Genomic DNA, 13,486 nt, shown 5'->3' on the forward strand with positions numbered 1-13,486 from the left:
TTTAAGATACCATTATCATTCTTATTTGATTTTGTGTACCTGCCTGATCAGGACTGTGCCGAAATCCTCCAACGTTCTTTTTCACTCCAGATAAAATTTAGGTAATTTTAGATACGGGATTTGAAGATCGTCAAATTGTGTGTGCTGTGTTTTTTGAAAATTAAGGTGAGTCAGAAATGCTTAGAGATATCTTGATCATTGACCGCAGAATCGAGTCATCGAAATTTATGCTCCAAATGAGTCTTTTCAAAAAAAGAATATCACTTTTGCTAACTCACATTTTTCGTTGTTATTAAAAATATTTTGTTTTCCATTTCAGTAGACTGCCAGTCGCATGATATATTAGATTTATAGTTTCAATGCACTTGCACGTTTTCAATGAAGTTCAATTGAATCTGTTTCGTGCAAATTGTAAAGAATAAATCATGCACACGCAGAAGTTTGAACGATAAATGAAAAAATCGTGGATTCGGCCATCGTCTCAAACTCGTTAAATATTTTCTGTTTTACTTTGCTTGCTTAATTTTTTTTTTTTCTTTTTTTTTCCAATTCACTTCAACACCACACAGAGAAAATACAGCTAGCAGAATGACGTCCAAATTAAAAATATTCCGCAAACTCTAACGCCCGCTCTCATTTAAACTGGAAACAAACTGGTATCAGGTATGTATACGTCGCGGTCAGTTTCAGCTGCCAATTTTCTTTCCTACCATTTCTATAGAGGTTATTATGTGAAAACAATATCGTCAATATCAAACGAAAATATGACGCATAAAAGTGACATGCGCCGAACTTCGCAAGTTACTGTCTAAATATCCTCGAGAAGAATTTCGTTTTATAAATTTTCTCGCCCTTCCTCGTTAGAAAATCGAGTTTTTGACGGTGTTTTCAGAGATTACGTAAATTTCGGAGCCCGAGTCTCACGTCGACGAATTATTCAAATAAATTTCGACCAGGTACCAGTGGCTGAGGGACTCGTGCCGCTGGAAACAGCTCCAAGAACACCTTGACGTGGCGGAAGATCATGAATCCGTCTGGCCCGCGATCCAGCCGATCGTCCGTTCAATCTCTGGCTCAATCACCGACACCTACAATCTCCCCATCTCCGTCTCCGTCACCCTCCCCGTCTCTTACTCTGCCTCTGGCTCATCAGCAACAACAACTACAGCCGCAGATTCTTTACGGACCGATAACGGCGTTGCAACCTAATTTCACGACCGCGTTGCATACCCCGTGTATTTATTCGTCGGCTCGTAGCGTCGCGGGCGCATCCGGCTCAGCAACCCTTCAAGGTTAGCGAAAGGAAAAGAGTTACGGAGCGATGTAGGGTTCATGGTAAATTTTTCAGGTAAAAACGCCAAATGGCAGGGAAAATGTAAGGCTTCGAGGAGTAACCAACAGTTTCATGGTCAGCCCGCTCAATCTGGGCATATTTCGTACACCGGAAAACCTTTGGTGTTGTACGACCAGACTCAGAGCGGAACGCCGGCGTCGACTTCGTCGTTTCTCGTATCATCTTCGACTTTTGCACACGGGCAATTTCCACCGGAACCGTACGGTGCCCCGAGCGTTGCGGTTGTGCCTCCGCAATACTTCAAACCACCGGAAGTTCAGACTTTCTGCCTAGTTCAAGACCGCCAACAACCCCCGCAGCACAACTCCTACTACAATATCTCCGCTACGAACACCTGTAGCCTGCAAGCAGTAAATTCCACCCCCGGCTTTCAACTCTCGAATATCGCCCCTTACGCCGTCGCCGCATTTCCAAATAACCAATTAACACCACCCTCCGTACCCGTTCAATCCGCCCAAATCTTTCAAACCGCACCGCTGGGTTTGGTTTTTGGTCCACCGCCCAGGGAAAAGCACAACAATACCTCAAATCTGGATGTGTCATCGTCGGCGAAATGTCTCAGAAGTAGAGTACCTGTTGCGAGTGGGAGTCCCAAGATACCGGCGATATCCCACCTTCGGCAAAATAACGAGTGGCCCCCACCGATCGTTGGTACCGCAACGTCAACCCCCTCCGCCATCGGCGGGTGTTCCGGTAACGCTGCTCTTTCATCCGGCAGCGCAGTTTTCGATAATTGCAAAAGTCCCCAAGGTGATCCGGAGAAAAAATCGTGTTCCTCGTCCGCGCTGAAGCTTCCGGACGATCGCTACTCGGACGAGTCGTCGGCAAGTTTCGACTTTGCCATCGAAGCGGAAAAAATGGTATCCGCCTTATGCAACACCGCTTCCTCGAACGACCTTGGTGGTGCTTCGAGCAGGGAGGAGACCAGAAAAACCGAAACCAACTATTTCAACGGAGCCGGAGACAATGTGGCCAACAAGGGGGATTGGATCGCCGATTACGCGATGGAATATTCTCCCAGAACAGTCGGAGACTCTCGTAACGCGGAAACTCAGACACAACCGAATCAAGGTTTCACGCAACAGCTACCAGAACTGATACGCAAGACCGCGTATTGGGGGTGCACCGAAGCTGAGAACGTTCTGAACGCGGTAAAACACCAGGATCCGAAGCAGGCCTGGCTATCGAATGTATCTTCCGCAACGCGAACCGCCATTACGAAATCATCAACATGTTTCCCAATATTTTCGGGGGACAGAGCCTTCGTCTGCGACATGATAAACGCTCTTCTTAGGATAACGAACGGTTGGCTCGTGCTGGACAATTATCTGAACAAGCAGCACTATCCGAATTTGATTGACAAATACGACCCGGAGCTAGCGAGAGGGTTCCAAGAGTGGGAAGGCAGTACTCACGAGTTACTTCGCAACGTTATCCAGACATTTTTGAAACTTGACGAAGCGAACGCGACATCCGGATCGCAAAACGACTCGCAGAATGGCTCCTTTCCGGGCGACGTATCTCTTTACACGAACGCCGATATTTTTTGTCCCTACCAGCAGTCCGGCTGCCAGAATCGTTCGGACGGTAATTTTCTTCCGTCGGTTTCTTCCCTCCAACAAACTCAAGAATCTGCGTTCGGTGTACACTACGCTCCGCAGTCGACAGGAGCGCAGAACATTCGGTACTTCAATACTCAACTGAGCAACAAAGAGACAAAATTACGGAGCAAGTGGACGATAACTGAAAGCTTAGCAACGGCCATAGATGGAACATGCAAATCCGTCTCTGACATGAGCACGTCACACGGTGAAGCGGGTTTCGGTGCTAGCAAATTTCGCGCAAAAAGCAACTCTTCTTCGAGCAAAAGTCTCTCCCGTCAGTCTCTGAACGCTGAGTTTTTTGACCTGAGGAATAAGGTGATGGAGAGCAATTCAACGGACGTTGGAAAACAGTGGAACACGAATGCTGACTCTAGAGGAAAGTCGGAAGTCTTGTTTGGGACGAAAATCTCTAAAGGAGTAGAGCCAGTTTACGATGCGAATTCATCTTACTTCGCGAAATCACACGACGTTACGTACGACGTTACGGGGATAGCAAAACCGTATCTGCAAGGGATCGATTCAATTTTTCATAACGAAACTCCAGGGGTGGCGCCGAGTCGTTTCGAAAAAAATTCCATCGGCGGTGAGTCAAATTTGTTCGGAAAATCCCGCGTTAATACGAATTACAGAAACAAGCCTTTGAAAAACGGGGATCAAAATTACGCGGTTAAATTATCGAGGAATTCGAACGACTCGTCCGGTTTGGGAAAATTGACCAACGATCAAAGGGAAATGGCTGCGGTGCCGAGGACCAAGATGACTCTCTTGAGTCAAATAGAGCCGAGCCCTTCGTCCGGTAAGAAACCAGAGGAGATGGCGGCCAACCTTACGGCTTGGTTCGCCAGCATGAGAACTTCCAATCCAATTCTTACCACGTGCTCGATCGGGGGTTCGGACAACCGTCTTTCGGAAAGTTTCAGGTCTTTGCATTCTCAAGGATTATCCAGGAGCACCATAGACCTGACGCGGCAGCTCTACATGGATCCGAACAGGCAGTTACAGACCATCCAAAATATGCAGAGCATACAAAGCGCACCGTGGAATGCTTGTAATTTGATTAACAATCGAAACCACAACGTACAACAAGTCGAGGAATACGACAGCTCCGAGGATGTGCGAGTCTACATGAAGCCCGGCAGTTACAACGTGCCGAAAAAAAGGCACCAGAAACGCGCCAACAGACGCTCGGATTCTCAATCCCTCTCCAAAAATCCATCCAACGGTGTTACCCAGAACAATCACCCGGTGAAGGACAAACTTGATAATTTTGGATCCGCGACCACCATGGGATTCCCTTTTCCAGGAAATTCTTCAACTTTAGAAAATTCACCACGATTAATTGAGAGCGCCATAGCTCCTTCGTCTCAGGAATTTCCTCAGGATATTACCTGGAAGGCTGCGTGCGCGTCCGCCGAAATACTGTTGGAAGCCTTAAACGTGAAGGAGGGTGAGTCAGGATTGATCGAAGTCAAGGGAATCACCGCACAAGTTAACCAGAAGGTGAAATGCGAAGGCGATGGAGCTTCCAGTTACGAAGCTTCGGAAGACGATTCCGGATCGACCGGCAAGTTGTCATCTTCCGGTTTACAGTCCAAGGAAGGAAAAGTTAACAAAACGAATGTCAAGACGGATTCCTGGCTAATTCGGACACTGAACAACGCGAGTATCAAGCAGAGACAGGAACCAGACATGGACAGTTCAGAGTCTTTCAACAGTTCGATACACGAGGATGAATTGACGACTGAAAATTCCATTGAAAAGCTCGACAGCACCTTGGGACATAGTGAAGAGCCGAGAGACGAAGATCAGACCGGCGATTTAACGGAGGGCAATGCCTGCAGAGCAACTTATTCGGAAACGGTACGACGCTGTGCATCTGGCAACGGATCGAAGGAACCCTGCAGGTCGCGACCTCAAAAGCTGACACTCGGTAGCATTTGCGCCACAGGGAATTCGATTCCGACTCGAAAATCTCAGCGCAAAGAAAGCGAACGACCATTTTTGAGTCACAAGTCGAGAAAATCGATCGGTAAGAAAATCGCAAAGGATGCAGATGCACAGGGTCAGCAGAACGAGGAAAGCTCGTCTAAGGGGAAGGTGGCGAAGGAAGACACAACGCGATTACCCGCTTCGAAAGGACACGGGAAAAAAAAGGATGGGGGAAACACAAATTCCGGAGAACACGGTAAAAACAAAAGCGGCGACAGGGGTTGGTCAGTTTGGTACAGCTCTCGAAGAAGACAAAGTCTCAGTCCGATGGCCTCGAGAAAATTGGAAACGATTCACCAAACAATTTGGGGACTGAAGGAAGCGGAAATGTTCAAATATCCTCCCTCTAATTCAACGATGACCAATAATTCTTCGGAATCGGTTTGTGAACGCTAAGCAAAAACAAAGATAGTAATTATAACGAACGAGGGTGGTCGATTGATTGATTCGAATTCCTCGGAAAATTTTCTCTGTGTAGATCGTAGATTACTACAAAGTCATCAAAAGTCCGATGTTTCTTGAAACTATTGGATACAAGTTGAAAAACAACATTTATCACAAAGTTGAACACGTGATACGAGATTTCAGGAAGATCATCTTCAACTCGAAAATGTATCACAAGGTTTGTCCGATCAAAATCTTAATTCGCAATTTTTCTTCTTCATCATCACTTGACCGAATTACAGCATGATCTCGAGTGCATGGCGCAAGTAGAAACGTTATCTAAAAAATTGGACACCCTCTTCGACGAACACTTTGCTAACTGGGATTTCGAGAATATAACCGGAAGTCCCCGCGATGGCAACGGATCGCCAATTCCACCTCGGTACAAACTTCCAGTTCAAAAATCGCAACGCTCAGTCAATACGAAAAAGAGTCCATCGGTATCAACGACCACGGCAGAAAATTGAATATATCCCGAACAGACAATATTTTACGAATTATCAACTTTCGTTAATAATTTTTATTTTTCGCATCAATTTTAGGTATAAGACGTTCCGTCCAAATATCGTTTGTACGCCAATTCGTTCGTATCTTTATTCGATTACCTCAATAATTAGTAATATTATTCTTATTATTCACAGTAGTAATTAAGTAGTAATTATTACGCAATTGTGAAGACCTAGCTTCCATCAAGCGTTGAAAGAAAAATTCGTCATCTATATTGCTTGTCAGTTTTTGCTTGAGGCAAATGATCGTGGAATTTCATTACGATAATTGTTGATATTCTCAAAGATTTTCAAGTGATTTAAAAAAAAATCAGCATAAATATACGCGCCAAATAACGACGTCGAGAATCATACCAACAGATAAAGCAGACGAAAAAACACTGCTTTTGAAAAACGACTGATCGCCAAGAAAACGATAACAATAGTTATGATTACTATTACGACAGCGATAGCGGTAGCAATAAAACTAATGAGAATAATTTACAATCATTATTTGATAATAGTTATTTTTTACACGTACTGTTACATCGATTAGAATCATTGTGTTATCTTTTTTTCTGTTTTTTTTTTCTATTTTTTACTTGGTATATGTGTGTGCACCACTTATTGTATTATGAGTTTATTACATAATTAGCTGCAACTATTTTGAGTTTGGATTTGATAAGACAATTCTCTTATCGCCAAATACTTGTTGGAATGATTTATTTATTATCAACATTTTTTCTTTCTTTCTATTCCGCATGCTGAAATAGATAAAAATCTGGTAAATAACAAAACATGGTAACAATATTGCAGGTATCGTTTAAATTATTTTCCGGATATGTTGAGAAAGAATCTTTCAGTTGTGGTAAAGAAAAGCAGGGTCTATGGTAATTGTAAATTCATTTTTGTTAGACTAATTTCTATATTATTATAATTTGTTTAGACGATGTTAAATTTCAGCATGTCCCTACACATATTAAGCACCATATATGAATTTTTTGGGGAGCCGTGATATGTATATTCATAAAATATGTACATTTATGTATCCTAGGCATATATTTACGTATACGGTTTCTATCTTTGTGATTGACTAGTATAGCGCGTTATTCTAAACAATAATAATTTGTAATTGAATTAGTCTGAAAGTGGCTCTGCTCAAATACTCTGAACTCTGACCAACATTTTCATGCTGATTCAATTCTGATTCACGGTACTTTGAAATTGTTAATTAATTTCCAATTAATCAGACTTCCGACGTATTATAAAATACCGGAGATCTTTATAAGACAATATGAAGAATATCAATGACATACCCATTATACCCATAAACTTACATTTCACGTGGAAATAATAACAATAATATTAATAAATTAATAATTGTACCACTAATTCTTACTTTGACGTTCAATGAAACGAAAGAATGGAAGAAAATAACAATTTTGCCGGGAATTTTTTTTATCCTATTATTATTGCGCTATTAAAAAATAATAGATCATATCCACCTATTATTTTTTAATTGTAGTTATTCGTTATTTTTTTTTTCCACTTAAATAACATAAGCAATAATAATCATGCAAACCATCGCAACGAATTTATTTTCTAGCCTAGCCTGATCATTCTTCGATAATCCCTGTTGATTCGGTTCGTCTATGTGATTTCCACCGTAGCTACCTGCCGCTGGATACCAGGTTTCATCGGTTACAGGTATCTGAAACACCAAAAATTATGAAATGAAACACGATCCATTATCTATTGATACAGTAACCGGATCGAAGTAATAAAACTTGTGAAGTTCTACTTACTTGATTAGAAACGAGCCAAGTGCTGGTAGCCCAAGCGGGTATTTCCGGTGGTGGTTCGGTCGCAGGTGACGTCCAAGACATTCCTCTTCCATAAGTCGATGGTCGTTGCGTAACGACTACGGCTGAAAAAAATCACGAAATTTAATCAAAGCAGACTCAGGTATGCAAACGTTCAACAATCGGAGCTCTCTTCTCACCTTGCTCCCCTTCGTGTTGATTATTGTTGTAATTTGGCTGGGTGGTTTCCACCTGAGCTACTTCTTCTCCTTCCATGTCGCCACCGATTCTACTTGGAAGAGCGTTATTATTTAAACTGACGCTATTTTGGTTGACATTTATCGACGACATCCACGTAGACGGTGTCCAAGAATCAGTCCTCTCCGTGTTTGGGGCTGAATATGAAAACGAACGCTTCGATATTTCACTGTATGACATTATTCGTATAAAGCAGGGAGTATCGTTTTTACCCGGTGAAGGATTCAGCGATCGTCCGGTGCTTCGGAATCCGTTCGGGTAAACGGTATTCGAATTTGTATCGTGGACGCTCGTTGCTTGGCCCGAAATTAATTCCGGTGTCGCAGTGCGATGATAAGGTCGACTTCTTGTTCCCAAAGTACCGGGTTGACCGTGATGAACATCACCGAGGGGGCTTACCGACAGCATATTTTCGGTCGTCAAAGCTGGACAATCGCCACTGTTCGGTCTGCGAGAGCCATTATGTTGAATGAACGAAAAATATTGTAAAAAATTAAAAATAACAAACGGAACTCACATGTAATTGTGACACTGATCTTGCAGGAATCTCAGAGCCTTGTCGAGAACTTGTCTTGAAAATCTGGCAGCCGGACCTTCGCCTTGACCGGCGTCACAGCGCAAACGTGCCTCCGCGATGACACAAGATCGGAAACGATGGTGGGAACTGTACGATTGAAGGAAAATTTTGTGAAAAAAAATTTTATTCCGGATTCTTAACCGCGCAACGACATTACCGAATACAAATCGGAACTTTATCGCGTAGGAAAGCTGTGCGAACACTTTTTTTCTGCGGAACATTTCGTTGGTCGCGTTTATCGCCCATCTGTGGGGTGAGTACACCAAACTTTTCCCGAATGTATTGTAGAGTTTTCTTTTTTTATCTTTACATAATTTACAGCCTACCGATATAATCTTGTACCCTCGCAAGAGAAAAATTTACTACCGTTTAAAATTCGAGGTGAACGTCCTCTTCGGCTGCCGAGAACGATCACGCAACGAATTTGCGATTTACTTATACATTGGTATGTAGGTGTAATCGCGATAGCGTAACAGTGTTGAATATGATATCAAGAATTCTGCCATACACGGAAATTAACAAAAAAAAAAACTATTGATGATTATTAATATGTTCTCACTGACCAGCACAGACTGTTCCTGGCGACTTGACCTCTGGAAACTTCGTCAACCAAAGCCGCGTATTGTCCACCACAATGTTCGGCTTCTGTGACCGTTGCTTTAATGCACGTGGCATGTTGTAGATATTCTGAAAAAGATTAAAGGTAGTTGCTTATAAATTACGTAAGAAACTTAATAATCTGCGACAACGATTGATCGGCGAACGCTAATCGCACGAGCATCGCATGTGAAGGAACAAATTTCAAAAAAGAATACAGAATATATACATGCAGAGAGAGAGTAAAACTCACCGGCTTGATAAGTAGATACCGAACACATTTGGTGTACGGAAGCGATTGGCATCTCTACCGCCAAGTTGAATTGCTCTCTCCTCTGCTCGGTGAAACAATTTTCGATATATCGGCGGATACAATCTACAAAACTTGCCCACGTCCTGGAATGAGGTAAAAAAATATTTGTCATCGACCGCCTCTGCAGCCCGCGATCCAGAAAATCACAGAGATTTCATTATTTAACTGTATAATTTATTCGTTTGTCGGTAAATTCGTATACGTTCTTTGGTATGAAAAATTACAAATTTTAGCAACAATCGAATGCGCTACGGTACGTGGACACGCCTGTTGTTATTTATCATGTTCACGAAGAACGAACGCATTGGAATTAATGAAAGGTTCGGTGCTACTATTCGCATAATTCAGTTCGCACACGTTTCTATGAACAAATCTCTTTTCGTATGCGTTTTTTGGCATACCTGCACACCAAATCGATGTCCTGCATGTTGTCTGGAAATATCAGATGAGGATCCTTGAGCAATGGATCTGCGAGTGAAACGCATCTCTGATGTTCCTCTCGCGAACAAGTTTGTCCATTCACCGTGTTCCAGGTTGTAGTTCCTGTTGGAAAATGAAACGCAAGAAAAAAACTTGGCACGTTTAATTAAAAATTATATAATCACGATCGAATCACGTAGTTTTTATTACGAATGAACGAGCAACGGTGTACAGTTGCTTTCCGGGAAGTCCCAAAACTTCATACATCGCAGCAGCTCAACTAGACATTATAATTGTACATCGTGTAACACTTACGCAACGTTGCAGGTATCCAATTTTTTTTTTCTCTCTTATTCATGCCGATTAAATTCATATAAATAAAAGTACACGTGCAGTATATCAACGATTCGTGGATGACGTATGGTTAAAAAAAAATTAAAATACGATTCACTCACCGAGTAGGATAGTTCCAATTACCAAAAAGGTGGACGCCATTCTCTGGAAGTTTGAAAGAATGAATGAAAAGAAGAATCGAATTGATCGGTCAGTTTTTTCGAAGATATTTTACAAGAAACTATCGCTGCTAGTGATAAACGGATCGCGTCGTTTTTATCCGGTATAGAGCGAATTGACGCGATTTTAAAGGTCCGATTAAACCTTGAAATTGCGAATGAAAAATGTTAAAGAAACAAAAAGAGGAATAGAAAAAGTGCCACCCCACGGAAGTAGTGTATCCTGTTTGCCGGGTCCATTACCTATACTATCTTTGTGTAATTATCCGGACACCATGTACGAGTGAAAATACAATGCCCATAGAACTCTGTGCGGTCGTGGTGTTTTGAGCGCGTATATTTCTATGGCCACTGAACTGAACCGAACTCTTGTAAGCATCGCGTGTTTCAGTTAGATGCATTCAATTTATTTACCGTCTATACTACGCTCAACATATGGAAATATTTAAATCGCTGAATTTTTTTCACGCTGATCGCGCATCAATTTTATGAATAAATTTTCTGGATTGCAAGATTTGACAAAAATTTGTATCTGGATCGTCGTAAGTGCAGGATTTTATAAATCGAGTGAAGAACAAATTTTCCGACGTTCACCGTTTGATAGGATCAAGACGATGTTATCGGTTTTGAAAATTTGCTTGTAATCTTGCTTCGCCGAACTTCTGATCCTCAGCCGTATTCCAGATAAGCTGAATCATTATCGCAATTAAAAAAAAGGAACTACTTTTGCCTAGAGGCCTTATTGGCACGCCCGAGAAACACCGCAGGGGTTACCGACCAAAGAATTGCAAATCGCGGTAGTATAAGAATGGCGAAGTACAAACTTGCACGACAGGAAGTCAACGCTGGTCGATCGTCGGGGCAATTTTGCTCGTTTTAACCCACATGAAGGTCCCAAGAATACTAACACCCCGAACAGGCCGTCAAAGTTGAGATAAATGATACGAGTTAAAATATCATGCACCCCTCAGAATGACGCTTTTCCACGATGAACGGACGAAAATTTTATTGCGGAGTCGAAGAATCGACGTGAAGAACATTATTGTGCAGGCCAAGTTCGAAACGGATAGTTGTAATTTAGAATTATCGATCCCCGTATGGGCGCATTGGGTATAGGTAACCATGGATTTCATGTACCATGAAAATTTGGAGGAGGGTGTCGGACCGGAAGTCATGTAAAGGGGAGGCTCGTGATTACGGCAATAGAACGAACATGTAAGACACGTGTTATACGTAGATTCTACGACCCTTCGGACGCGAGGGGATCAAGTGATTATACCTGGAAATTACTCACGGAATAAATGCGTGTGTTTGATGAATTAATAGATTCATATCAGAGACATAATTGCTGAAGAAACTAAAAATGAGATCGTGGGAAGGCGATGTAGATAATTTTCGCGGAAAATGCTGCAGAATCCGATTAGCAATTTTGGTTTTTTCATCGAAAACAAATACGACAGCAGCAGCTATTTGTTGAGTACATAATCTTGAAAGAAGAAAAAAAAACTCAATGACAATATATCCTGCGAGTTGCGTCAAACGTCACAATCGAATGAACGATTGAAATTTACGCGTCGATTTCAAATAGGCGCGAATGATTCAGTGAGATTCCTACGACGTCGTCAAGCGCACCGAAAAAAGCGGAATGAGTACAACATGCATCGTAATGAGGAAATGCTTAAATGGTTTTTTTACATTTTGTAAACCTGAAATAATAATTCAAAACTTTTGTAACAAAAAAAAAAAAATTACGTACTGTTCTTTGGAAAATGATATTTTTTCTGCCGAGCTACGATATTAAAAGTTTTCTTTTTCACTTTCACTGCAGTGGAGGCACATGTTTATTGAGAAGGTGAAGTACAGAGAGAAATAAAAATTTTGTAAGAAAAATGGTGATCCAAATGTGCGTAGGTCGATCTGATGCGAGTACCTTATATCGGTTGCGTAAGAAGAACGAAAATCGTTATTTTGGTTCTTTTCTAATCGTATAACATGAAAATATCAATGCGTAGTGCGTATTTCGAAAGAAAAAACAAATTAATTTTGTTCAGAGGTGCACCAGAAGTAGACCACCGATATGTTTTAAACTATATTAATGTAGGGCTTGCTATCTAGGGCAGAAACAAGGCGAGCTACGTCCAAACACTTCGGAGTTCCATACACGACTGATTCTCTGAACGGATCTACACCCCGTGGTTCCAACACCGAGGAAAAGCAATTGTCAGTATGTTATTCTGTTTTACTAAACCTGATCCAATCCGGGCTCCGGTTTATAAGTATATTATCTGTAGTCATATACTAGAATTATCATTACGCGAACGGAACTTATACTTTTTAGTTTTTATCTTGTGCAATCGGGACTCTTCGTCGTTTTCAACTGTTATAATGCAGGTCAGTAAAATGAATTATGGTGATTCGATGTGTACCAATTTGTTGACCAAGTTGTACGTACGTCACTTGTTGGACAATGCAGCTGTCATACCTATATAGAGTCAGAAAAATTGCATTTCCTTTATGAATTTATCAGCTCTAGAAGCGCACCTTCATTTTGCCGCGATAATGATATGTATTCGTCGGACTGAAACAAATAACCGACGATTACACATCGGTTTTTTAACTTCACTTTGATTGTATCTTCTGTCCCATATGTCCGAGCAAATTGGTTCCATGTGCGTGCGGGTGTATCAATCGAGAAAATATGTTATCGAACCAATAAAAATGAAATGATTTTCATGCGGTAGGCATGAAGATTGAAATTTTCATAAATCTCACCATAAAGCAAACATTTTTTTTGATAGCCCTCTCTATACTAACAATAAGCAGCTTGTCCCGGTGATTTCAACTGAACTAGTGGAATGCATTTAAAACGCGTTATGATTAGCTTCCTGATTATCGTGTGTGCCATATCTACGTTTTTCCCAGTTTTTTTCCTAATTCAGGTGTGCAATTATTTAATCATCTACGTCTGACTTGCGGACGTTAATTCAGTATTTCAAGTTACACGACGCTCGAGAGTCACGAGTCATTTAATCCTGCGACAAAATTCGAGAAAGCTTTTACGCTTTCACTTTCCTTTAATCTGAAAACTCGTGCTCGGATAACATACGACAAATCAAATCCCGCAACGATCA

The 13,486-nt window shown here is 41.6% G+C and overlaps 2 protein-coding genes across 3 annotated transcripts; one reads left to right on the forward strand and one right to left on the reverse strand.

Moving 5' to 3' along the window:
* Positions 1 to 97: 97 nt before the first annotated feature.
* Positions 98 to 6,754, forward strand: LOC105692564. Its single transcript, XM_012411854.4, has 4 exons — positions 98 to 1,292; positions 1,349 to 5,328; positions 5,426 to 5,569; positions 5,634 to 6,754. Exons 1-4 carry the CDS (start codon positions 1,025 to 1,027, stop codon positions 5,856 to 5,858), a joined length of 4,617 nt encoding a protein of 1,538 aa, XP_012267277.2. The 5' UTR covers positions 98 to 1,024; the 3' UTR covers positions 5,859 to 6,754.
* LOC105692647 lies at positions 6,374 to 12,533 on the reverse strand. 2 transcript variants are annotated; one of them, XM_012411972.4, is made up of 10 exons: positions 12,286 to 12,533; positions 10,299 to 10,341; positions 9,825 to 9,966; positions 9,364 to 9,506; positions 9,077 to 9,200; positions 8,454 to 8,600; positions 8,149 to 8,384; positions 7,879 to 8,073; positions 7,682 to 7,803; positions 6,374 to 7,587 (listed from the first exon to the last, which is right to left on the reverse strand). In XM_012411972.4, exons 2-10 carry the CDS (start codon positions 10,336 to 10,338, stop codon positions 7,426 to 7,428), a joined length of 1,311 nt encoding a protein of 436 aa, XP_012267395.1. In that variant the 5' UTR covers positions 10,339 to 10,341; positions 12,286 to 12,533; the 3' UTR covers positions 6,374 to 7,425. The 2 variants fall into 2 exon arrangements, with proteins under 2 accessions (XP_012267395.1, XP_012267394.2); XM_012411971.4 differs by having other exon boundaries at positions 12,112 to 12,533.
* Positions 12,534 to 13,486: the final 953 nt, after the last annotated feature.

This window comes from Athalia rosae, chromosome 4 (genome assembly GCF_917208135.1).
Source record: "Athalia rosae chromosome 4, iyAthRosa1.1, whole genome shotgun sequence".
In the NCBI taxonomy this organism is placed as follows: Eukaryota; Metazoa; Arthropoda; class Insecta; order Hymenoptera; family Athaliidae; genus Athalia; species Athalia rosae.